The 27844-nt window shown below is 46.1% G+C and overlaps 1 protein-coding gene across 2 annotated transcripts in view; it reads right to left on the bottom strand.

The window, feature by feature from the left end:
* USP7 (ubiquitin specific peptidase 7) overlaps window positions 1-27571 on the bottom strand; it is a 48231-nt gene extending 20660 nt beyond the window's left edge. For both annotated transcript variants that reach the window (XM_080942004.1, XM_080942003.1), the window contains exons 1-4: window positions 26888-27571; window positions 6183-6287; window positions 1757-1955; window positions 235-373 (exon numbers count right to left, since the gene is read on the bottom strand). In XM_080942004.1, the coding sequence (XP_080798130.1) occupies window positions 235-373; window positions 1757-1955; window positions 6183-6287; window positions 26888-26969 (525 nt within the window). In that variant the 5' untranslated portion in view covers window positions 26970-27571. The remainder of the gene's footprint in view (window positions 1-234; window positions 374-1756; window positions 1956-6182; window positions 6288-26887) is intronic.
* Between the last annotated feature and the right edge of the window lie 273 nt (window positions 27572-27844).

The following is a 27844-nucleotide window of genomic DNA, read 5'->3' on the forward strand; positions in this document are numbered from 1 at the left end:
ACAGCCATACACACCAAAAACAATAAAGTTTGCACACCATGCACACACAGCATAGTTCACATAAATTTAAGTGCTGCGACCCGAATCCTTAAATATATTGAACACATAATGCTGGGAAGCCAAAGCAACTTCCAGGTGCCTACCTGCTCAACCCATATGGCAAAATTTTTGAAGACTAAAACAACAAGACCAGCAATACCAGTTGAGATGTTGAGACTACACACTGTCACTTACACTCCAGGCCATGAAATTAGAGAATCCCCAGTCGTTTTCCTTGTGGAAGAACAAGTGACTGATTCTCCGGCTGAATGATTTGTCGTCATCCCTGTAATTTATTATCTTCAACACTGCTTGTGCATGACAGGACCATGACCTATCGGGGAGGAAGGAAACAAAACCCACCAAGCCTTAGTTGGCATATTTAACTGAGACCCACACATTTTTAAAACATCAAAACCAGCACATGAAAATCTACTTTGGATAGGAAAGAAAGATTTGAGGTCACAACTGCAATAGCCTCCTTAGCTCATGGTTCTAGTCTCACCATGAACTTGGAGGTCTACCTGCCACTCTGCGTTCTGAGGGCAAAGATTAAAGATGTGCACCATGACCTGGCTTGTGCTTATTTTTTAACCCCTAAAGTGTTAAATTGTTAAGTATAAAACACAACTTCCTGCCTAAACTTTAAGTATCTTAGGTTTTATACAACTGTGGCTAGGTGAGGAGCATAGCTCAGTGCTTACTCGGCATGAAGTAAGTCCCTGTGACAGCAGATACAAGAATAAACAAAGAGTGGTAGCACAGACAGAATCTCTACCACTCAGGAAGCGGTGGCAAGGGGATTACTGTGAAGTCAAAGCTATCCTAGCACCCTTCTTCTTCCTTCAATCCCTAGATGAAGATGGCCGGGTGCACATCTGAGAGGCTGGCTCCCTGCACACCTGCCCTATGTATCAGGAGGGAACAGGCACAGAAGCATGTGATGCCAATAAGGACACAAAAGGGTGGGTCCATGACTTCCAACTATGCAGTCCAACCTGGGCACCAATTTACTACTGGAGACAAGAAAAATCTTAATACTGACATCAAGGATGTAAATTAAAGGGATGACCACAAACTTCTGAGATTAAACCAAAGGGGTAAAGTTTGAAAGACTCATAGACCATGAAACCTCTTTCATGTAATTGGAAGGACTTACAAGACATCTTTGTTTCTCGGTTACTGAGACAGAATATCATTTATTCCAGGCCGGCCTTGAACTGAACCTCCTGCCTCCATTTCCCAAATACTGGTATTAAGACAACTTAAAAATAAACCTCCCTTTGAAAAGTATGACCAAAATTTTCCCCACAATTAGGCCAGCTCTTTTTAAGCACCTCACTAACTTCTGTGAGGTATACTTTCCAACTAGCCCATAGGCATGAGCCATCAGAGAACAGAAGGGCTATGTCAGCTTCTGACAGCCATACTTAAGGCATCTACTTCTGGGGACAAGTAGTTAGTTCAGTAGCTGACAAAGTCCGAATGGACCCAGTCCAGGCTGATAGGTGCTTTCATACTAGTTACTTTTGTATTACTCTTAATAATCAGGGCTGAGGCTGTAACACAGTAGTAGAGTGCTTATGGAGCAAGTCCTAGGTTCCATCCCCAGAGTCAAAAGAAAAGGGGCTGACAGTTACAAAGAAACTTGGTAAGACTGATGGAGCGTGTCCTCCAGAAATCTGTGCATTTGTAGTTGCATCATTTAAACTCTTACGTGGAGTCAGATTCAGCATTGCACTGGAGAAAGAATCCTACGCTTTTTTGGTGTGGTCTGTCTGGATAAAAGCGTGGCATCACCATAATCTTCCATGGCAGATTTCGCACAAAACACGGAGGGCTAAGAACCGACTCACTCAGTCTGCTGAAGCGCTCGACAGTGAACTGAAAGGTTGCCTCGGAGCGCCAACTGGTGTCTGCAAGAAAACATGCCATCAATCACAGAGCCAGGGCAAAAGCATATCAACACTGCAGTAAACTGCTCTACAAGATCTCAGTCCAGTCCAACTGCTGATGCCTCCTGGAAATGAGTGTCCTTTCCAACTTATAAAAAGACAATAACACAGCTGGACCCACACCTGCCTTCCTCAGAGAACTAAGGGCTTAGGGGGATGAACATATACTTCACTTTTCACCCCCCCAAACCTGGAAGTCAACTGAGGGGACAGACTTGGGAGGGAGAAAGGCAGCTGAAAAGGCCAGCTGTTGTGCTAGGAGCACAGTAGAGCATATGACTGACTCCCTCAGCTTCAACGTCTGTGAAATAACGAGCCAGATCCCTTATGGTAGCAATTTGTTTATAGAGAAATCAAAGTTCTTTCCAATATGAATATTAGCACAAGAATGAAGGTTTCTGCTCCTTCACTGCCTCTGCTCAGAGGTTCAGTATCTCAATAAAAATTGTCTCATCTAAAAAAGAGCATCATTTACCCATCACTGGCAAGTGGCTACTGGCCGGCCAGTGAGCTGATGCAGTCCCAGGGATGTCTGACTGTTGGCTTCTCAAGCAATAGCGAGTGAGCCCTCTTCCGGAGCCACTCTGACACAGTTGCTAGTGACAAGCACCAGAAAAACGTGGCAAAAGCCACAGTTAGCCAATGGGCTGCAGAAGTTTCTGAAGGAATCACTTTCTGTGCTTGTCTTACAAAGAGGAAGCAGTTCCTGACTGGTAGAAACTGAGGGCCATCTCCCCACCCTCACAGAATCAGGCACTGACTTCCCTGGCTACTGGGTCCTAGAACATAATCAGAGGACCATGCATAACTAGATTTATGAGGAGTATGTTCATTAACAGAGACGCCCTGCCCTCTTAAATTCCCAGAGTGCTGAAGGCCATTAAAATAGAGCCCTATAACCCTTTCATCTCCAAACTGTACAACATGGGTTTGTGGGGTCATCTGGTCTAGAAATTCCAAAGTTGCTAGAAGTTTGCAACTACCTGGGTCTGTTCTTAAGAAAACATGTCCATCAGTCCTCACAAGAGGGTATCTTTACCAAAGCCTCTCATAGTTAGTTCCCTCACCCCTTTTTTTGTAACCAAGCACATCCTGGCTCACTCAGGGCAGGAGCACAATGGAAGAGCAGCTCCAGGAAGCTGAGCCAGGGTGCTGATGACTGACCTAAGTCTATATTGGGGTCAGATATTCCTGCATCTGCTTGAAGGGAGAAGAATTCTGTCTATGAATTCTTCTATGAAAAGGACTTAGCAGAAAAAGTTAACTACATGCTTCACTGGACATACAAATCACACCTGAGCAGCATGAATTTTCACTTTACAGATAAGGAAACTGAGGCATACTGACATTACAAATGTCATCCGTGGAGACACCAAGAACAGTGATGGTGCACTCTATAATAAAGCTAGCCCGTCCTTACAATTCAGACTTGTAAGATCACATTTATTCCCACAAAAATTGGAGTAGACTACAATATTTTTGTTCTTCCATGCCACACAGTCAAATCGCCAAATTATTCTTTGAATGTTAAGTAAGAATAGTGGACATTGACCTTAATGTGTAAATTTTTTAAAAGAGAACCTGGCACTGTCCATGGTCCCTATTTGCTAGTTTGCTTCATTTATGTCATACTGGATTTCTACATTATATATACTGAAGGCACATTCTTAGAACAGGCTAAGGAAGTTGAAACTTCTTGTGAATAACTTGAGGGCAGGGATACAATCCAATCAGAGCCAGCCTGCAGCTGACATGATGAACAAGGCCCTTGGTGCTCAAACAAGCAGGATAAATGAGAATTTAAAACTGCCACAGGAAAGGCCTAAGAGAAACCTGAAACCCATCCACTAAAAGCCTGCTGATTACCCTCCTAGAGGGAATTCCTCGAGACTGACCAACCTAGCAACGGCCTTTGCCCAAGAGCCAATGCAGTGGTGCACGGGAGTGGGCTCTGTAGGGAAAGCACTGACAGGACTAATGTCTCCTTACGATGACTCTAGAGGGATGGATGCCTTCTCAAACCTTCCGACATCCTAGTCATTCTAATACAAACTCTGAAGGTCAGCTCATCACAAGAACAGGTTGTTTCCAGAGACCTACAATTTAACACAGTTCTATCTGAATCTGCACAGCCCATGTGTCTGCTCTAAAACTTCTTGTAGTCATCTAAGGAAAAGTGTTATTTGAGGAAATAAAAATAAATATGATAAGGAAGTAGCTCTAAAGTCTGTCCATCCTGTTAGTTTGTTAATTAGGCACTTTAAAAATACTCTTCCTCAGCTACACATGTCCTCCATTAATGTCTGCACTGTCAAACTACCTAAGTTCTTACACAAGAGACGGCTCTTTATTGAACACAATAAAGTCACAGATCATTTGGTTACAAATTGGCCTCAACCCAATGTTTTCTAGATCATGTATCCTAGTTTAATGTTTTTAAAAGAGCTAAGTAAAGGGGTTCAAAGCCAGAGTCTAAGGGATCAGTAAGAAAACCCCCGGGAATGGACAGCTGATGAGCTCCTCAAATTTCCCAAGGTTCTGACCCTGTCCACATGACACATACAACCTACATCAGCATTTCAGTCACATTTCTTCTGGAAAAAGCTCACCCTAAGATCTGCTCCAGAAAACAGAGCCCCACCCTCCCTTGCATATGCCCTGCTTCGAACAGGCCCAGGTATAGCCCTTGCTGAAGACACTTCCAACTGCAAACCAAAAGGACTGACGCTCTGCGTCCCCACCTGAGAAGCCAAGCAGGGCCACTGCTACTCTCAAATCTTGGGATAAAGTGTGAGCACTTAGTACTATAAACTCAGTGTTATTTACCCTAACATAAGATGATGTTGGCTCTTAACCATGGTTCAATCTCGGCCACCCAGGCCCCCAGGAGACACTTTGCTCTTTAAGAGCAATGTCTAGAGACATGGGGTTGTCTATTAATGGCTGCAGGGAGGAAGTAGGTAGGGTTTAGTGAGAAACACTGGTGTCTTCTAATACACAGAATAACTCACTGTATCTATGTCTCCTTACACACCTAATAAGAGGAACTGCTTAAAACAAGCTACACTGGGAGAGCTGATGGGGTGGGCTTGGCTACATACAGTTCTACATACAACTCCAATTGACCCCAAATGCACACTGGGCAATTCTGCCTGGCCAGTTTCCCAAATGTCCTCTCTGAAACGATCCTGGCATCTCTGGTGTCCAAAGAGAAATCACCAAACGCCCAATAACCAATAAGACCACACCCACACCGATGCCCTTCATCTACAGTGGAAAGCGCACTCCACGGGGAACAAAGCAGCGGGGTGTAGCCCACGCCTCTTTACCTTCCTCAGAAATTGCCTCAGCCAGCTGCCAGGGGTAAACCGCACTGTGAGAGAACTCTCAACTGCGGCTGCAGTTTCGCATGGAGGCTGAACTTTTGGCAGGAGGTCTGAACAGCAGTCCTTCTGGTGGTGCAGCCCGTGCCTGATGGTTTCTTTCAACTGCCCCGTTACTCCCCTGGGAAGGACACAACCCTCATGAGGATTGATGGACATGCTTGTACAGAACACGGTTTCATATTACACTGCAAGATTCCAGGGGCCGCATAAAATTACTGGCTGCTCCCTTCTCAGGACTTTGGCTTGCAAATGTTTACATCTCTTAAGATGATATAAAGATTTCTCAAAAGAAAAAAGTGATCCCTGACACAAAATGCCCATGCATGTACATATGCATATGCTTTTCCACATGGAGGCTACAGAGAAAACAGAGGAGGTGTGGGGCCCAGCACTTGGAGGCGGGAGGCGCTCTCGATCATAAGACTAATAAAGACACACAAGTGGGATGCGGGGGGAAAACCAGATCCCAATGCCTGGAAGCATCTTGCTGCAAATAAGTGGGAAAAGAAAAATTCCCTGGCACCCTGAATGCTAACAGCGGCTGGAGACCTGTGGGTATGAGCAGATACCCACTCACTATAAACCTCTGGATTTGAACCCCCTTGCCTAGACTGAAGAGAAAGCAACTTACCTTGAAATTTTACACAATCTTGAAATTCAAAACAAAAATAGGAGCCTAACTTGCCCTCAGACAACCTGAAAACTAACTACTTTAAAGACTAGAAAGTACTTAAGGAAAAACTACAGGTGGGTGTTATTTCTGACAGTGCCCCACGGCTGTGAGTAAGTGAGCAGTACTTACCATCCTCCATGTCCTCCTCTGTGTTGCTGTGCCCATCACTCAGGGCTACATTCCCATTGATGACAGGGTTCTGAGTAATTCTTGGTGGGTCATCTGTATCTCCAGCTTTAAGGAAAAATAAGAAACTCGTGAGTTGATCTTTACAGTTGGACTAGATACGAAAGAGTATATTAATGCTTGATAATTTGTAGTCACTAAATTCTAACTGTATCATAACTCTTACATTTACTAATACAAGTTTTTAAAAGTTTAAAGGCAGACAGATATTGGCCACAATGTATGATAATCTGCTTCATTTGTAATTAATAAAAGGAAAGCTCTGCTTATGTGTATTGTTTCTTATTTACTTTTATTCTGTAATGGCTAATGGCTTAGATTTAAGGGCCTTTACATAATTGATATGGAAAGTCATTTTGCAGTAAGCTTCCTACTAATTAAAATGTAATCCTCCAGGGTAGGGCTGTAGGTCCTAGGAGAGCTCTTGCCTAGCATGCATAAAGATCCTGGGTCCCACACTTAGCACTGAAAAAAATAAAAATAAAACTTAACCCAGAAACGAAGAGATGGCTCAGAGGTCCAGAGGTTAAGAGCATTCACTGCATCTGCAGAGTACCTGAGTTTGGTTCCCAAAACAGGATCACAACTGCCTGTAAGTTATTTCCCAGGGATATAATGTCCACATCTGAATGAACCGTGAGAGTACCTGTACTCACACGTACATATACTGATCTACACGCGCGTACGCACCCAAAAAAAAAAAAATCTTTGAACAAAAACCTTAACGACACAGACTTGAGTTCACTAAACATGTGAAAACAAATTTGGGTAGGAAAACTATGAATTTTGGGTTTGTGATGTTCAGACCACAGCTGGAGCCACCACATCTGGCTAATCTTGGGGTTAAACCAGCCCCTGCACACTATTCCTAAACACTGATTGCAGAGAAATAGGTCAATTCCACAAAAACTGCCATCTTGTCCAGGAGCTTTGCTTTTTCCCTGCCAGGACAAATACCTCCAGCAGAATATCGGTCTTACTACCTGAAGGAGGCATGCTTTTCTGAATAGCTAGCTAACTAACTAGCTGTGTGCTGGACCTTCATAATCCCAAATATCACTGTTACTGGGGATGGACACTGGGACAGACATGGAAGAACATACCACATATTCTCATTCTCTCTCTCTCTCTCTCTCTCTCTCTCTCTCTCTCTCTCTCTCTCTCTCTCGTTTGCTCTAGCACGCGTGCGCGCGCACGCGCGCACACACACACACACACACACACACACAGAGTGTGCTCCCGCTCAGAACCATGGACAGAGCTGAAGCTGTTCCTCCGGCTGTTTGGCTCTTAGCCTAGCATGAAAACTCTCCAACAACTCCTGCTTCCCCATCTCTGTATCTCAAAACTCTCAAAATAGAAATATATTCTATCCACACTTAAGCAAATTGAAGATCACTTCCAATCACAGGTTCGTAACACACAGTTGTATTATAAGATGCTATGTCTAAAAACAAACATTTTAAAAAACTGGCCCACGATCTCTAGGATGAGGGTTCAGGGGATGTGAATATTGGAAGTCTTCAAAGGCCATCTTCTGGCCAGCCTAGAACTCACAATACCTGCCTTGGGCCCCAAGTGCCAGCCAGGTGACAAATCAGTAAGTGACAAAGGCTCTGTAGGAGCTAGTCAGACTCTGCTGGTTTAACTAGTCTAAATTGTCTAAGTAAAATTTAGAAAATCAGAGCTGCTGGGTGAGCTTGAGAATCTTTGACCTCCATTGATTCCCTCACTGACATCAAATCACCCTTCAAAGTTTTTAAAAGCTTTGAGACACTCTATTAGTGTTGCCTGTGTTTAAAAGGATCACAAACTAACTTCTCCACATATGCTGTTTATTTTTCAAAAACTGCTTTACACTCAAGCCTCTCTGCTACTGAGCAGGGCCAAGGTCAATGTTTAAAATGCGTGCTACAGAGTCCCAGTCCTCTGAGCTCCATGGATCCACCATATGCACATTTGTTCACGTTTTCTCAAGCTCTCTGCCCCAAGATCTCCCTCACCAATACACACACACACACACACACACACACACACACACACACACACACACACACACACACACATATGTGAACTGGGCATGGTGGCTCATGTCTTTATCCCAAGAGACAGGTGGATCTGTTTGATGCCAGCCAGAAATTCGAAGTGAGACCCTGTCTCAAAAATAAACATCACAAATATAAATCTGGGAGAGCTGTGTGCTGACATAGGCAGAGCGTATCATTTACTTCCTTGACAATTCCTCAAGTGTGTAAGGACCTACTCCTACTTGACCTGTCCATCAGGAGCCTCACAGAATGTTAGGTGACAGTGACCAGTCTGTTGCACACACACGTTTGGAGGTGTCAGATCCTAAAGAATTCTCTTCAATTACACCTGGCAGTAGTCTGATTCCATCACAAATGCCTTTAAACATAATTCATGTCAAATACTAACCTGATAAACCACTCTCCAAACATCTAAATTACAATTGTCCTGAAACATTATTAACTAAAATCCAAATATGACAAAATAATTCAGATTGCAGCTGAAAAAGGGTCGTTTCAGTTTTCAAGAATTAAAGCTGTTTGTTGAAACAAACTGTGCTGGTCTGGGTGCTTTCCTAGCAAACTGTGTTATGCAAAACTTGAGTTCTAAAAAGCTATGGCTTCCACATGCCACGCTGTGGTTGAAATGAGCAGATTCCCTGGGCTACAACATCAGACTGCTGAGTCACAGCTTTTGTTCCCCCACTAAGGAGGGCTGATCTACAGCTGGTAGATCCAAGGAGAAAGTAGAATCTTACAGTAGAGCACTCTTCAGAGCCACAGCCCAACTCACACCCAAAGTAACCCACCACACAGGTAGAAAAGTTATGGCCAGGTGGCTATAAAATGTTACAAGGTCACTTGTTGGTCTTGCCAAGTGCTGGAAACAACCACGGAAAGCTACTAAACAACAGGCCAACCAACTAAGCCTATTTCCCAAAGGACAGAATATCCAGTGTGTAATGTCATTCAAACATTTAAAACTTAAGATATGGTCATTCTTGGGTCAGAATAAGAACTACACTAGAAGACTGGTTCCTTTATTTTGGCGCGCACACTGGTGGAAGAACTGTTTATAGTACATAGGAGTTTTACTCCCGGGTTTTCTGTCCAAATGACTGGGTAGGTACGTGAACAGTCAGTCCTTCACCAGTGCATAATGTAAAGGTCACAAGCAGACATCATTTGTCTTCTCACTTCCCATGTTTTATTTTGGGGCTCAGGAACTCTAACTGAACATGACTCTCACCGACTGCATTAGACTGGCTGACTAATGAGCATTCAGGATCCACTTGTCTCAAGCCTGCCCTGACTCCCAGCCCTAAGCACCGAGGTTACAGGTGTGTGCATTTTAAGGTTCCAAACAAAGGTCCCCAGGCTTGCTCAGCAAACAATTTACCTGCTGAACTCTCCTCCCAGCCCCTAGCTGAAATTTTACAAGTAATTTAACATTACTTCGCCAAACAAAAACTCCAGTATTAATTTTGACACACAACCATCACAAAAAATGAATCATTTGGCTAACAATGACAATGTATAAAGCTAGAATGGCTAGAAAAGAAGTCCCTGGGGCTGGGAGTGTGTCAGTGATAAGAGCACTAACCTAGCAGGAGGTTCTTGTTCAATTCTGAGTATGCCCCTAGCATCTGCAGAGGATGAAGCTACTGCCATTCTAAAGTGGGTGTCACTCAGAAGAGGGTATATACTTTTCATCATTGTATCAGGTTTAATTTTGTGTGCTTATTAAAAGGTAAAAAAAAAAAAAAAAAAAAAAAAGTCTCTTTTTTAGAACCACCCAGCTGCTTGGCTAGTTACAAAGTCCAAATAAACTTCCTCCTCCTTTCTGGGGAGGTCTAGGCTTCCTGCCATCTACCATTTGTGATGTCATAACAGGACTACCATCTCAGCACAGAACACTTGCCAAGTGCTATGGGAATTGGCAGCACTAATTTACTAGCACCTTAGTCTCAACCCTTGATAAGATTAGAGCTCAGAAGAAGAATCTCAAGTGTTAGTCTAAAAAGGATAGAGCAAAAAACATAGTCGATATCCCAAATAATTACCAAAATCTGCTAACCAAGTATCTGTGTATTGCAACCATATGGTAGCCTTGACTGGAAATTTCCAGCTCTTTCTTTAGAGCAACACGCATCTCTTCAATTAACCCCACTCCAGACTCAACTTGTGCTAACACCTACTAAAAACCACCCTGGACTACAAAGCAGAACAAACAATAGAGGGGCCAGTCCTCAGGTCTTGGACAGGTCACACATCACAGAGCAGCACATCTTCATCCCCATCCCCCACTCTACCTACATGGCTCCTCCTCCAAGAAATATTACATTCAGTTCATATTACTTAATACAAAGTATTTAACAAAACAGGGGTTGGTATACAGTTGAGTGTTAAAGTCCTTGCCTAGAGCATTCATGAGGCCTGGTGTTCAATCTCTAGTACCAAAATAAATAAATAAAAATAAAAAGTGGGGGAAGGAAAGTGGGGGAGAGATTTTAAAGGACAGGGGCACAGAAATGGAGAAAGGGAGGTTAGGGGAAGGTATAGATTATTCTGCATATATATCTTAAGACCGATATTACTTAATCCACAACCCCAATCATTTGAGGGGTAGCTGAGCTATGCTGGTATTGGTGTGGAAGTCTTCATTCACCTTCTTGCCCAAGCCTGTAGTTCCCAGCCATGTCTCATGGCTCTGTAGCCCAGGGAGTCTGGGGGGCTCTAGAGGGAAGGTTCTGTCGTCCACAGCAGAGTGAATGCATAGAATCTCCAGGAGCTGTACACCCCAACATTCTTTTTTTTTTTTAAAGCATCCTGCAAAATTCTTGTTTTTAGGACGACAACAACAACAAAGCCAAGACAAGGCAAAATGAAGATCTGACCAGGATATTTATGGAAACACTGATGCCACAAAAGCAGCCTTAAATAGGTGGGCAGAAGTGTAGGTAATAAGGTCAATTTCACATCTGTGAATTGATGGGAGATAAAGGGAAATGTAACAACTCTGAAGCTTCTCTGTAAGTCTCAATGACTCCAAAATTTTTAAATTACTAAGTCCTCAGACCTAAAAAGCAAGGAAAAGAACTGATACAGTGTGGGGTAGTCTATAGTAGGCCTTGTCAAGTACATGAACAGACACTGACCTGAGTTGATCTTTTCCTTCCTACTGTGTGGGACTCAGGATCAAATAAATGCAAGCAAGGCTTGGTAGCAAATACCTTCACCCACTGAAACATGGATGACTCCCTGACAGTGTCCCACAGTGAACAAGTGTGCTAGAAGGGAGCAGATGCCAAGAGATATGAAGACAAGAAGAAGCCCTGAGTGTGTGGGGTTCCAAGGAAATGAATGTAAAGGCCGCAGCCTCAGGCTTATGTAGAAAATGGCAAAACACCCTTACCTCCACAAATAGTGAGGCCAGAAGGGATGACAAAGCTCTCCAGCTTTCCTCTGGTCCACACACAGATGTTGATGGTGTACACAGAAGATGCCCAAAATATCCATCCCATTTACAGCCCTAAATCTGTCCCCCTAACCAAGATTAGCTGAGCCAGCTTCCTTGGCACTCAGCTGTATACCATAACCTGCCTCTTGATTCAGCTGTCTGTCTGTATGCATGTATGTACGTACATATCCTGTCTCTCTGAATATACTGAACCACATACATATACTACACTAAGCTGGGATGCTGCCATTCCCAGAGTACCCAGTCCCCCTGATCTTGGTTTTTGTATGTGTCTGTGTATGTTTCTCTTTCTTCCTTCCCTCAACACTCCTTTCTGGTATGTCCCTGGATATATTGGACATAGAAGCTCTCTCACTCTCTCATTGCTATCTGGATTGGAGCAGAGGCAGTAAAGAAACACAAACATCTATCTCACTAACCAACACCATGGTGGTACACGATGTAGAGTGCAAGTTTTAAAATCAAGTCAGAGGGACCTGGGGTGTGACAAAGCAAGAGAACGCTAGCCCAGTGTGGGCCAAGTTAAAACTATTATGTACCAGGTATGCAGGTTCTCAGTAATAACCACAGGCTGACTAAAGTCACACTGGGACTTGTGAGAAGGTGAACAGTGCTTTAAATAGGTATAGAAGCGTTTAAAAAGTTTGTACTGAACTGGGACTACGGCTCAGTTGGTAGAGATCTTGCCATGTATACATGGAGGCCTGGGTTCTATACTTTGGAATCACATGGTTCAGTGGTGGCCAGCACTGGGCAGAGAAGACAAAGGAAAATGAGGGACCCAAGGCTAGACTATGAGATGCTAATAATGCAGAGACTCTGTTACTCTTTTCTTGGTTTCCCCTACTGCAAACAACACTAGGTCCTTGTCCATCTGGTCCAGAAGTGATCCACCAATCCTAAACATGATTCTCAGCACTGACTTATTGAGTCTGTATAATTTTATCACACGAGTAGATTTGTATCCATTATCAGAGAAAGACCCTTTCAAAAGAGTTCTTTAAAAATTATTTGTATGTGTGTACTCCATCCCTCAGTCAGAGGCGGAAAGAAGGCATCAGACACCTAGAGCTGAAATACTGGCAACCGACAAAGTGGGAACCGCGACAAACTCAGGTCCTCTGGAGGAACAGCACTAAACTGCTGAGCAACTTCTCCATCCCACCTGTTGTACTTTTATAACCATGACCTGGCAATGCTCCCTCGGATCTTACGCTGGGCACAGTAGTGCACACCTTAACCCCAGCACTCTAGAGGCAAAAGCAGGCCGAGTTCCTGAGAGTTCTCTGAGGCCAACCTGGTCTACATAGTGAGCTCCAGGATAGCCAGAGCTATATTAGTAGGACCCTGTCTGTAGGGAGCAGGAATATATATGTGGGAGTGGGTGGGGATCCTCTGACATTAATAGTGCTGCATAAATGCTCTACACTATGCAACAATGTTTTTTCTCACCTCCAGAAGGGATGAAAAGAAAGCACAGTGTGACCCCTCTGCTCATCTGTGGGAGTCTTACAAATAAAGCTTCCCAGAGCATTTCTGTTCAGATCTATTATTTTTTATTTTGAAAGATGACAGACAGTCCTTCTGTCCTCCAGGCTCTCTCATGTTTGCACACGCAAGGATGCAGTAGGCACTTTTCTCATGAAAACAGCACTCTTACACTGCACACATCAATCAGCCATTGGATGGAGATGCAGTTGCATACTTATTCTAAGGACAAGGTTATCTGGCCACTTATAATGATACAACACACAGCCTAGTCCTGTACCTTAGGTCCCTGGTGAGAACAACCCACAGCAGCTGGCTAGTGTAAGCCACAGAAGGAACAGAAACAAGAGTTATGCAGAAAGCAAGGTTGGAGAAAAACAGGACCACAACTCTGGAGGACCAAGGCGAACTCAATCACCTTCTAAGAGCTCTCTCCCAGCAGGTTCCCCAGTGGATAGAGAGAAATCCACTCACACTATGAAAGGACACCATGGCCCTGACAAAGCCCATACCTCTGTCTGTCTTGACCATCAAAAGCAAAAGATCCCTTCTAAGATACTAGTTCTGCAAAAGTCTAGATAAAAACTGACCATTTTGCCCTCACCCCACCCTATGAACCTCTATTTGAGGTGTGTGCCAGTCACTCTATGAATTCCTTTCAAGATTGTCTCAACTAACCTCATGAAGCTAAAGTGCTCTGACATGGGTTTTTGCACTGGCTATGTAGCTCCACGTACCCATCTGATAAAGTAGGAAGCCCAATGCCCACACAGGTTTAAAGGCAGTGGACCCTGAAAGCTAGAAATAGACCCCATTTTACAAAACAACATCTCTATGGTCTAAAAGAGCCCTGATTTAGTTACATGAAAATGAAGCCCCAAGGAAAGACACATGTAATTTATACTCCTTAAATAAAACTGGGGCTTGCAGTTTAACACTATCATGTAGAAATGTGTTCCCTGGAGATCCTTGTCCTAATGTATCTTCCAAACTCTGGTCTGAATGAACACTGCAGTGGGAACTGAAAAGTACTAAGGAGCCGCTGTCTATGCCTGTACCGCTTTTCCAAAAATCAAGTCTGCTAAACTGTGGTACGCACCAACTACCATGCAGGCAAGGAGGATCATAAGCATGAAAGCAGGTACACAGGAGTGCTAGGCATCACCTGCAGCAGCAAGGAGTGGCCAGGGGAACAGGATGCCCAGTGCACACCGGCTGTCCCTGCACAGAAAGGGCCTAAATCCCCCCAAAAACCAAAAGCAGTTTCCCTCTGACCCTATGGCTCCCTGCTTTGGATTTTTCCCCCCAGTGAGTCTGTAGCCTTATAAAACCGTGGACTTGCACATACGATCACACACAGTATCAGTACCAAATTACAACTAAAATATTAACTAAGTCAAGACCCTCCTTAGGTTGCCCTGCAAGCTCAGGACAGGAGCAAGCACAGCAGGCACCCAGAGCTATCTGTGGCCTAGAAGATCTTTAACACCTTGGAATCAGCAACATCTTTCCTTTCATACCTAGCTTCCTTTCAAAGTCACTCAAAGATAAGCTAGTTTAAAGAGTGAAGTTAGAGTAAAAAGGATGTAACAAAACTTTCCAACAAGAGGTAGAGAGATGGCTCAGCCGTTAAGAGCACTGACTGCCCTTCCAGAGGTCCCAAGTTCAATTCTCAGCAACCACATGGTGGCTCACAAGCATCTGTAATGGGATCCAATGCCCTCTTCTGGTGTGTCTAAAGACAGTGACGGTGTACTCAATAAACATAAAATAAATCTTTAAAAACAAAAAAACAAAAACAAAAAAACAAAAAAAACAAACCTTTCCAACAAAAGGACCTATAATACAGATAGATACTCTTGGGGCTGAAGAGGCAGGCAAATCTCTGGGCCGGTGTGGTCAACAAAGCAAGTTCCAGAACAGGCAAGGCTACATACAGTGAGACCTTCAACCAATGTTGTTGAGGAATTTCACAAACCTTGTTCCTTGATTTAAAACTACTGATAAAACTGACTACAGGCAACTTTGGAGGATTTAGAGGTAGGTGGATTTGAGTTACTTGGTTGTGGGTGAAAAGACACTAGGTAAAGAAGGTGCAAGGAGAAGGAAGGAGGAAGCTCCCGTGAAGGATGGTGGACTATGAGCACATGGCCAAGAGAAATAGCAGTATTTGGGGATATGCTGCTGGGGAAGTAGCCAGGCCAGCAATTAGAAAAGTAGATTAGAGGTTACCCCCCAATAATTGTCAAAGTCAAATAAAATAAGCAGTGTGCGTCTCATTTATTTGTAAGGTTGTTAGGGATGAGTGTTAAGTGCTGCCACAAAATACACAGGCAAGCATGGTGGGCATACCTGATCCCCAGAGCTCAGAAGGCAAAAGCAGATAGGTCAAAGCCAGCCTGACCTACAACTGTTAGTTAGAACCCCGTCTTAAAGAACTAAAGGTAAATAAAAATAAGCAAAGATTTTAAGTTCTTTTATTGGCTAAGACATAGCAATCTCTAACATGAAATCTAAATTTATTATATTTATATGAGTACACTGTAGCTGTCTTCAGACACACCAGAAGAGGGCATCGGATCCCATTACAAATGGTTGTGAGCCACCATGTGGTTGCTGAGAATTGAACCCAGGAATTGAACCCTCTGGAAGGACAGTCAGTGCTCTTAAGGGCTGAGCCATCTAAATTAATTTCTTTAACACTTTCATGATGGCCACACAAATTTCCACTATGCCAGGTTCCTCTCCTTAGAGACTTTCCCCAGCATCCTTTCTTTCATTTAAGGGTTGAAAACCTAGTGCCCAAAGGTACCATGAGTCAGATTTCAATGTAAAGTGAAAGGAAGCCACCCCAGGTAGCACAATTGAATTTACAGAGCAAAGGTGAGAGAGAAATACAGACTGTCCACAGAGCACACAAATACTAGCAATGAGGTCAAATCACCGAGGAGATTTATAGGGCTCGCAGATGGGAAGCTCAACATGGCAAACATGGTCCCCTAAATTATACATTTCAGGAATCAATGTCAGAGACTACACGTCCTGTGAACAGTGAATGATAATGAAATCCTGTGAGGAGGCAAGACAATCAGGAGCTCAATATCATTCTTGGGCACACAGAGAAGCTTTAGGCCAACCTATGCTACATGATGTACTGGGTGGGGAGGGGGCACGATAGACAGACAGACGGACAGACAGACAGACAGACAGAAGATGAAGAAAAGGTCCAGCAGAACAGCACTTGTGCAACTGTAATGACTGGAGTTTGGATCTCAGCACCCAGGAAGCAAACAAGCCAGGAACATAAGTACACACTTTGTAATTCCAGTTGCCCTATGGGGAGGAGACAAAAGGCTCACTGGGGCTTGGTGGTTTTGAGCCTACATGAGAAAATGCAAGAGCAGATTCAGAGAGATGATACCTCAAAGGAATAAATAGAAAGTGGTAAAGAAATGCTCCCAAGGACCTCTTTTGGCCTGGCATTCAACACAGGTGCACATCTACACGGGCTTATACCACATTAGCACACACTAGTTCAAGAGCATTTTAAAAATACCAGGGCCACTGAGCAGGTGCAATAAGCAAGATGTAATGTTGACAAGGATCCTTTGTCTTAGAGAACCTGAAGAACAGAAGGGAATCCAAATGCAGACTATCAGGACTCAACCCAATAAAACACAGTGATGCACACCTGTGACTGGAGAAGGCCAGAGACCTAGTAGGAAGGTCTGCACTACAAATAAGCTAGCCTGGACAGGGCTGTATGATAATAGTGTGTCTCCAGTTAACTAGAAAGATAAAACAGATGACAGAATGGGCAATAGATATTCAGCAAGCAGAACTCAATGAAAGAGGACAGTCATTTTAAATGCTACAAAAACAAACAGGCATTTATTATAGGTGAGCTAAACAAAACTGGTTGCTGGTGAGATGGCTAGGTGGGTTAGTAAAGCTCCTGCATACAAAGCATGACTTCCTTAGTCCCCAAAATCCCAGAGTCAGACTCAGGAACCCACCTGTCAGCACGGTGCTCCCACAGGGAGAAGGGAAGATACAATCCTCAAAAGCTGCCAGCTCAGCTAGCAAGAAGCAAGCCTGCTGAAATAGAGACCACCTCTGGCTGTGGTACTGTACACCTTTACCAAAGCACTAGGGAGGCAAAGGCAGACCTGAGCTCAAAACCAATTAGTCCACATAATGAGTTCCAGAAAGTGCCCATGAAGCCAAAGTGAAACCCTGCAGGGAGAGAGGGGGAGCTGCACACATACAGAACCTCCTATAGTTGTCATCTGAACTTCATACGTGTACTCATAATTTTCTTACATTTACTCATTTGTGCTTGAAGTAGGCCCACAGGTGGTAACAGCAGACAGCAGAAGTCAGAGGGAACTTATGGAAATTATTCTCTCTCCCTCCACCATGTAGCTCCTGAGGATCAAACTCAGGATCCTGCTTGGTGACTAAGTCATCAAGCCAGCCAGTTTTGGGGCTTTTGTTGTTGTTTACACAAAAACAAAACAAAATATACTTCTGAGGAAGTTTCCTCCTGCTGTAGTTGTGTGAGGTGTTCCTTTACTTGCTTAGTCCTGAGTTTTGTGGTTTGCTATATGCAAGTGTGAACGCAGCCATGAATGAACACACAGATATGAACATATGCACACGGAGGCCAGGGGTCAATACCCACTGTGAATGCTTTTATTTTATATGTGCACATGGTACGTAGGAAGGCATGGAACTAAGAAGGAAACTTTGGGGCGTGCTCTCTCCATCTACTTTAACTTGGTTTCCAATTCAAGCAGAGATTAAACTGGAAAGCAACTGCCTTTACCTCTCTGCCGACACCTCCCAGCCTTTCTCACTGTCCTGATTTTAGTTTCTGAGATAGGATCTGAGGTTGCTGCTAAACAGAGCTTGCCAATTCGGCAAAACTAATTGGCCTAGAACTTCCAATTTCCACTACCTCTGTACTGAATTACAGGTGTGCACAGCTGCAGTTAGACTTTTAACACAAGTACTGAGGATGAGATCCTCATGATTTTGGAACAAATAGTCACTGAGCCATCTCCCCAGACCCTAGGCCCTAGTTTCTATGATTCAACACATAAAAACAGAAACAAAAACCCTACTTTTCAGAGCTATAGGAGTGACTTCCCATCCCTGACCTGCCCACTGGTATCCCGCCTGTCCACCACATGTGGTCAGTAAACTTCTGTGGTTTCCTGAGGGCCTTGAGGCCCTGAATCCATTCATCATCCTCGCACTGCTTCCGACTTACCTCAGACCTCACCAACTCCCTGTCTGCTGGAACCAACTGCCCAAACTTATAGAAATCAGAAGTATGAAGTAGCCTTACTGGTCCTGGCTATAGTCAAGGTGTGGCTGGCCAATACCCCACCTGTCCAGGTCCTGTCCAAATTCCTGAAGGCACCCAGTGAGGAACTTTAAAGCTAGGAAGGCTGCTGACATCCTTGCATAGGCCAACTCAGTTCCACCCTCCCTCCTGTATGCCAAGGACCCTAGCAATTACACTAAGCCCACTGAACAATGCAATATGGTGGTACCATTGGGCACCTTGAATTTAATTAATCACATCTGCAGAAGGGGTTTTGACAAGCTTACTGGCCCTGTGGATTAAAGGGAACATCTTTGAGGGGATGGAAATGCTACTCTGCTCACTGTACGCCCTAGTGAGAGTGAGAAATATCAAATAGTCTCCCACCTCTAGTCACACTAGCCCTTTATTTAGACTCTGAGAAGCATCCTCTGATACATGCCTTTCCAAACACTTCCAAAATACCCCATCCACATTAGGGGTCTGTCTAGTGGGGAAAGGAGAATAACACTGTGCCTGCTGCCTATAAACATTTCCTCTAAACATGTGCTTTCTGCACTTACTTTGTTTGATACAATGTCTCTCTACGTAGCCCTGACTGTCCTGGAACTGACGACTATGTAGACCCAGCTGGCCCTGAGTTCCAAGATCTGCCAGCCTCTGCCTCCCAGGTGCTGGGATTAAAGAGGTTCATCACCATGCCCAACCCAGTTTTATTATTTTTCCCCAATTTTGTTCACTCTGAATACAATGGCTAAAATGTAACCTTATGTTTTCTTAACTTGCTAATAAACTGAGACTTGGCTGAATTGTTTCTATACAGTATTAGCCACAGCACTGGAAAACTAAAAAAATCTTGACCCATTACATTCTGATTTGCCCTGCTCTACAGTCTGAGAACCATTTATAGATGAATTTTCACTGCTTTTTCTGGGATGTAATAGATATTTTCCAACATTTACTGTAACTTCAATGTCATTGGAAACATCTAAGCAAGAATTCAATCCCACCAAACTGACTGAGCTAACACTGCAATAAAGCAGAGCTGGTGATGTGCTCTGATCTGCACACAGCAAGCAGAGCTACCAACATTTGAAAAATCTCAAATTTCCATCACCAGAGAAATGCCCTGCATAGCTGCTATGTATGTGATTGGATTCTTAAGGGTCTTTTTTAACAGTCCCTTTGTCAGAATATAAAAATGAAAACTGGATGCTGAGGTTCATTCTTATCCCAGCTTTGTGCTACAGGTTCAAATCCTACCTGGTCTATAAACAAGACCTTCTTTCAAAATTTAAAGTGTAAATAAAGCCAAGTTTGTTTGTTGTCATCATTAGCAGCAAAGTTTAGAGACTGCAGCCCACTTCAAGGGCTACATGAGGGAGCCTCAAGGACAAAATGTAAGCTTATTTCCCTTTGCCTTTAGTTCTCAGAAGCACAGGGGAAAGACAGACTCACCTGGGGAGAAAGTGGGTTTCTAACATAGCTGTTTGGTGTGGTGGCACTCATCTGTAATCTCAGCAGGAAGGCCAAAGCAGAAGAACTGCTTCCACAGCCACTGTGACAAGCCTGATCCCAAACATGACACACCCAAAATAGAGCATTTTAGGGCATTTAACCCATGGCCTGTAAGACAGCTCACTGCATCAAGGCAGGTGCCATGTGCAAGCCTGGCATCCCAAGTTCCATTCACACAAACACACGGGAAGAGAACCAATTCCACAAATGTGTCCTTTGACCTCCACATGATTGCCACACACTAAAAATTTAGAAAATACAAAACAGCCAGGTATAGTGGCACATACCTTTAATCCCAGAAATAAGGCAGAAAAAGGCAGGTGGGTCTCTATGAGTTCAAGGCCAGCCTGGTCTACATACAAGGGCCCCATAAATAAATAGCCAAAAGGAAAAAACTGCAGCAAAAACAACACAGTAAAAGTATTCAGAAACTTTTCACCAGTGTCCTTGGCTTGATGAAACTCTCTCTTGTGAGGTCACAGAAGAGGAAGAGGTAAGGACTCCCACAGGCCCACCCTGTACTCTGAAGAGAGGTGCTTACCTAAGCTGGCACACACATGCCAATTGCTACATGTTTTTATTTTAAAACAAACTGCTGGGGTGGTCAATTAAGACTCTTCAAATGTTATTTATTCCCCAAAGTGGTATCAATGAGACACAGCCCAGGCAGTGGCCTACAGCCAGTGTCTAGTGTTGTTAGATGGCACAGAGAAGTGCCAGGTGTTTTCTTTGGTGAGGCCTCCTTAACCTTTTCTGAAGGTGCCATGGGCTGCTGGTAGAAGAGTCAGTTTGATACCCAAATACCTGTGTCTACATCTGGGGTGTAACACAACACAGAAGAAGCCACACTGTACAACTTATTCAGAGCTCAGTTTATCAGAACAGACCCTTCCAGACAGCATATTCTGGGGCTAGTGCCTAACCTAAGTTTCTGCTCTTCCAGCACAGAATGTCAAGGAACCTTAGCCACTGGTATGAGATCAGAAGAGAGGACTCAGGCTTTACCAGTCAGCAGCATGCCTAAGAACCACACAGAGCTCTCTTCCATAATCTTTCATTCTCAGTCACCCAGAAGAATGAAGGTCCACCCTTCCATCAGCTTGAAACTAGGACATCACCCAGCTGGCTCCCAGGTTTCAAACACCAATGGATTTGAAGCAACTGTCAGACAGCATGAGCTATTTGACAGAACATCTGGGCCTCTATCTACCAACAACGGTGTCTCAGCAGTGATCTCCACCCTTCACCTCGGGGGTTGAGCAAGAATTAAGAATTCAATTCAAAAAAGTAAAGAGAGTTAGGTAGGCTGGGTACACAGCCCGAGCTCTGACAACAGACCACCCTGCCACCCTTCTTTCTAGTGCAAGCACTCTGATTCCCAGGACAAGGCTTCTCCTGGGCATCCTTCTTCCCTTCCTGTTTGGGTCACTGCTAGTCTATTCTGAGCATCCATCACCTTGCTCCAGCCAAGGGCAGTGTACTGTCCTAAAAAACTCTGTAACTGACTTTCCAAGAAGAAGCTTCAATTCTCAAGCTCCGCCAGGTCGACTTCTGGCTAACTGTGACTCCCTGCTGGCCATGGCATGTCTAATCTGTGCATGAAAACCTTCCAGGCTGGAGAGATGGCTCAGCGGTTAAGAGCACTAACTGCTCTTCCAGAGGTCCTGAGTTCAATTCCCAGCAACCACATGGTGGCTCACAACCATCTGTAATGAAATATGATGACCTCCTCTAGTGTATCTTAAGACAGCAACACTGTACTTATACATAAAAATAAATCTTAAAAAGAAAAAGAAAAAAAACAAAACAAAACTTCCAACTTTCTAAATCCCCAATTAGTTCATAGCAAGAATGAAACAGGTGAAATTGAACATTTGCCACTGTAAAGAAATACCCTTGTACCTACAACTTTGTTCTCCAGAGTTCTACTCCTACTTGGAGAATGAGCAGTGATATTCAGGCTCAGTATTTATTCTTCTAAAAACTACAATCATTAGGAGACATCAAAAGCCTTCAGCAGACCTTACAGATAGATGGTCTAGGAAAGCCCTAGTTGGTGCTGGGGGGGCAGAAAGGGCTTGTTTCTCTATATAACTTCCAGTAAAAGGCAATGAAAGGGAGTCAGCAACTATCACAACTCCTTATGGTTCTTGCACCCTCTTTCATAACGAGTGTCCCGCCAGCCACTAGCTTTCTGCTCTACTGTCCAAATTAAGCTCCTTAAAAATTTCAGTCCTGCTCATCTCCTGAAATCCAAAGAAACTTGAGATGGTCATTTTCCAAGCGAACAATCCAAGGGCATACCAATGGCTGACAAGTAGGTAGAGCAAAAGATCCCAGTGGTTCCTTTCCAGGGGCTGTGACTGAGATGACCTGCAAAGTGTTTCAGGAGCAGTGACACCCAAAGGGCTTGAGATCGCCTTTGCTGTTTTATGGGATACCAAGTGGAAATTTGAATATGTAGCCCATAACCACCCAGAACTTGTGATTCTCCCGCCTCTGCCTCCCAAGATAGGGACTATCTACCTCCTGCCCAGCTATGATTGGTGCTATGAACCACTTTCCTTCCTTTTCATAGGGCAGGGCTAATGGTCCCATAGACGGCCAGTTTGGCAGTAGCAGACAATGAAGAGAGCTACTGCCAAAGTTCCAGGAAGATAGTGCCTAGAAAACCTGATAATGGAATATGACAAGAACTTAAGGCTTCTTCCTAAGTCTAGAGGCCTGGTGACCTGTCTTCCCTGCCTCCACCACCTAGTATTCAATCACTAGGAGTGACACTACAAAAATAAAGCAGCTGTGGGTTGGTGCACACCAGTAATCCCAGCACTTGCAGGGTGTTCAAGCCCAGATTGTGCTACAATTAGATCCTGCCTCATGGCAGTGGTAACGGGTAAGGTATCTAAAGGCTGGCCCTGCAGACCTCCAGAACAAGGGTCCCCAGGCACCAAGCAGCAGCAGCCACTGCCATCCATTTCGTTTTTATTACATATCCCTACTACAGGACATCAATACCAGGAATTAGCTGGTCATTAACCTAGAGTCCCAGCACTTGGGAGGTAAAGAGCAGAAGCTTACTCAACACCAGTCTCAGCTGCATGAAACCTGGCTCAAAAAACAGGTATAGGGAAATCTGGGGGTGTAACTCAGACTGTCTGTGTGGCTGGCAGGAAAACCTGGAGTTGGTCCCCAACACTACCTAAAAAATAAGATTGATCCACTCAGGGGTTCAGGAGTAACAATGTCTGAACTGATATTGTTACTCCCTACCTACCCCCATTCTGCCAAGATATAATTACAAGCAGGCATTTCTGCATGCATTGCCTTTGGTATGTTTCCTCAACTCCAAGTCTGCCCACATCGCTCCAACACTCAGCTCACATCTGTGGTTCTATCTTGTGCCTGTCCTTGACAGGCCTGGTGACACAGGTTTCAGCACAACCTTGGCAGATTTGCATGACCTCTTTTTCCTAGGATGTAGAAACTGAGGCATCAATGGCTTAAGCAACAGGCAGAGATCACATAGCAACTAAACACAAATTCTCAATAAAATCCTGCCCAAATCTGCCATAGGACTACCCCACTTGTGAACTAATCTAATGGCCTGCCTGCCCAAAAAACTAACTCCACAGGAAAAACATAAAAAGCAAGGGTAGGGGCACACTTTCTCCCCTATAAGTGTTCTTATCCCTGGACTGTGGTTAGACACCAACCATCAGGCAGGCAGGCTGAGAAGACAGACTGGGAGCACCATGGAAAGGAGCAACTCTGCATCAAGCAAACCCAACTGGTTGGCATCATGGGGACACATTTCTGGGCCTGAACTAATTACTCCTCTACTGGATTCTCTGAGGTGATGCTCACTCTAATCTCTACCATGAATTCTTCCACTGGGGCTGGAGAAATGGCTCAGAGGAATAAGAACACTGGCTGCTCTTCTGGAGGAGCTGGATTCAATTCCCACCACCTACATGGTGGCTCACAACTCCAGTTCCAAGGGATCCAGACACTCACACAGACATGTGTGCAGGCAAAACACCAATGAATATAAAAACAAAACTTAAGATTTCTTCCACAAACCAAGCCTACCTAAGGAATGTGATTAACCTCACAGGATCACTGGGTACCAACTGCAACCAGTATCATCTGGGTACCTGTTTTAGGTACAAAGTCACACAACCAGGCTATGCTGGTGGGCATGTGCAAGAACTCACCTTCCTTTCATAAACATGCAAAAAGGTGTCCTGAATTTTCCATCTACCAATACAGATATAAAATGAGCTGGCCACTACCAAACCCCTCAGAGTCTGGGGACAACTCTACTGACGCTGCAGTGACCATACAATTTGCTCCTGACCACAAGAGTCTGTCCATTTACTTGGCCTTCAGGTACTACACTCTGAAAAAAGCAGTGCTCGAGGTGCAGAAGTGCTACACCAGGGAACAGCACATTCTCCTGTTAGGGCTATTACTGTGGGGCAAACAAAGCCTCAGAAAAGCTTGTGTGTCCTCAACTGAACAGACAGACCAAATTGTCTGTCTTAAATGTAAGCCACCTCTTCAGATAATGGGTCAGTGAAACTAGACAATAAATAAACTGTTAAATAAATTGACCCCCAGTCAGATCTACTAGAGGCTCTGCCTCCACCTCCCAAACAAGAAGCAAGTTGCTTTTCAGGCCTTACAGACAGCAGGCCTGTGGTTACACCACCAGCAAACTGTCCCTCATTTTCTCTCCCCATACTTTTCCTAACGTTCCTCACCACTCATAACACATCTCAAAAATAACCAATTCTTTAGTGGATGTACAAGCACTGTGCAGTCAATCAAGAAAGAAACGTAACTCCAATAAAGTGAGGCAGGACAGCAAATGAGGGGAAACTACAACCAACAGAACCAGTCTCCCAGCCTCCCTCTCTACCGAAACCACCCTGCCCCAGAGGGCAGGCACACAGGATACGCCTCACAAAGCCTTCCTTCCCAAACTGGTTAGAACCCACCCCCTTCCAGATGTTGGCTCTACCAAATCCAGGCAAAAGATGTTACATGTCATTAGCCCCCATCCAGATCCCATCCGGAGCCAGACTTGTGAGGCCTACCAAAGTTGATAACTCTCAATTCAGCTATTCTGGATTTTGGAAGAAATGATCTATTCTTCCTGATACTAACTGACAACAGCACAGTACCCTATTTGAGGAGTTCAAGACCACCTAACTCCTGTGCTCGCTTGCACGATTTTTATGGAGTAAAGCCTCATGACGATGTTCCACCATCTTAATCTCTTAGCAAAACTTCTGGACATAGACATTTTTCAGATACAGAGACATGCCGTCCGGAGATGTCCAGTTTTACTCTCAGTACACAAGCCCTCTAAGCAGTGATGACAACTTGAAAGGGAAACAGGGATGCACACTGGAACTTTTGATTCCACCTGAAGCCGTTTGAAAAGGAAGCAAATGCAAATACAACTCACCACATTCGAAGTGCATGAAGTACAGCATAAAAGGAATACACTAATCTCCCAGCAATGACTTCCATCAGCGATTTGGTTTAATCTCACGTACCAGACACTGTGAAATTACTGACTTGCTGAGGCCAAGAGAAATAGCCTAGTCCTTGGCAGGAACTCAGCTTCTCCCCTCCCCATTGCTGCCGTTGATAAGACCCACTGGATAGAGCCTTTTTCATCTGCTGCATGGTCAGGCAGTTGCTTGATACCCACTAATCAGCATCAAGTTAAAAGGGGGTCATGGGTCAGTATTCCTATCCACACCGCGCAGAACAAATAGTTTATCCCCAACTTCCTAAGCACCTCCATTCATTTATGAAAGCCACCATCTCTGGTTGAAAGTGAGAACAAGCCACTTAATGGTCCATTCTAGTGCCCATTCACTAGGATTCCTGCCTGGCTGACCCCTTTAAGGCACGTAAGGTAGCATACTGTTTTCACTTACTTTAAGTACCAAGCCAAAATAAAATAAATAAATGTATTAGCCAAGGCTATAACGTGGGATCCAGAGTCCCTTCCCTCCAAAGCGCTTTCACACCAAACCCTGATAGCCAGGCTCTTCTTATCTACAAGCAGTATGAGACTCAGTACTCCGGCGCCTCCGGTAGAATACCGAGCTACCTCCAGAACCTAGTTTGACTCTGCCGTAGGCAGCCGTGTGCGGCGGAACTTCCAGTTTCAAGCACACTGTTTAGCCGGATGTGGACGGCACCACCTACAGCCAGGTACCCAAACTCCGCCACAAGCCCAGGTAACTTATAAACTAGGCGGACCTGAGTGCTCCCTCCCAGGCAGTCCAAAGGCTGAGGGCAGCTGCGCGCCTTGCAGGTGTCTCCGCAATTAAGCGCGACACGGGGCAGCTGACTTAGAAGTTATTGGGGGGAGGATCTCCGGGGGCGCACTCAGAAGCAGGTGCAGGTGAACCTGGCGCACCCGCCCCCACCCGCAGCTCAGCGGCCGGGGAGCAGGCCCAACCAGCCTGGCCGGAGCCACACACCCCGGAAAGAGGACGGTCCCCGGGGCCCGCCTCCCAACCTGGGTGCACGGAGCCAACACACCTCGGTCCTAATTTACAACTCCGGCGCTTTGTGCCCAGCAGCCCGTGCGCTGCACAATGCGCGAACTCGGGGTCCAGGGCCACCCCCCGCCGGGCCGCATGACTGTGCAGCCCCGGCCAGGCAGGAGCGCCGGCCGGACCCGGAGCCCGGCCTGGTTAAAGATGGCGAGCCCCTCGCGTGGCTCCCGGGGCCGCCCGGACCACAATGAAAGCGCCGGCCCCGCGGCGGGCCTCACCTTCCATCTCCATGTCCTCGGGCTCGCTCAGCTGCTGCTCGCCCGCTTTCTGCTGCTGCTGCTGCTGCTGCTGGTGGTTCATGTCGGCCGCGGCCTGGGCCTCCCCTGCTGCCGGAGGCCCGGGCTGCGGGCCCGGCGGGCGGGCGGCTGCTAGCCGAGGCGGCGGCGGCGGCGGGGCGGCCTCCTCCTCTTCCTCCCGCGCGTCGTCGGTGGCGGCGGCCCCGGGGCGGCCCGCGGCGGGCGGCGGCGGCGGCGGCGGCGGCAGGGAGACGCGCACGTACTTGCTCGCGATTCGCCCAATCTCGGCGCCGAGGCGGGCGGACGGCCGGCAGGCCGAGCCGGGCGGCCTCCTCGCTCGCTGCGGCCGCCGCTGCCGCCGCCGCCGCCGCCGCAGGGCCCGCCTCCCGCCGCCGGGGCCGGGGCTGCGGGGCCGCGGGCTGGCCGGGGGCGGAGGGCGGCCGGGCGGGGGCCGCGGAGTCAGCCCCGCCTCGGGCCGGGCGCGGAAGGCTGGAGGCCCGGCGGGCCGCGGCGAGCCTGTGGGCCCGGGTGCTGGCTGCGGTGGCTGAGGCTGCGCGGGCGGGTGACGGGCCGGCCGCGCTCGGGACGCTGAGGCCTCCGCCTCCTCGGCGTAGTCGTCGGTGCTCCGGCAGCGGACACGGCGCTCAGCGGCTCGGCTCGGCTCGGCTCAGCTCGCTCTCAAAATGGCGGCGGCGTGAAATGTCACATCCGCATGGGGGGCGAGAGCGGGGCGAGCGAGACGAGGGCGGGCGGCGGGCGGAGCGGGAGGCGGAGCGGGAGGCGGAGCAGGGAGCGGCCCGCCCGCCGCCGCGGAGAAGCACCCGCCTCGCGCGCCCGCCGCCCGCCCTGTGAGCGAGGCGCCCGGGTCTCTTCTGCAAGGCGGCGGGGCGCAGCCCAGGCCCGCTGGGGCTCCGGCCGAGGGGAGGGTGCTCGCGGGAA

Source organism: Micromys minutus (assembly GCF_963924665.1).
Source record: "Micromys minutus genome assembly, chromosome: 31".
Lineage (NCBI taxonomy): Eukaryota > Metazoa > Chordata > Mammalia > Rodentia > Muridae > Micromys > Micromys minutus.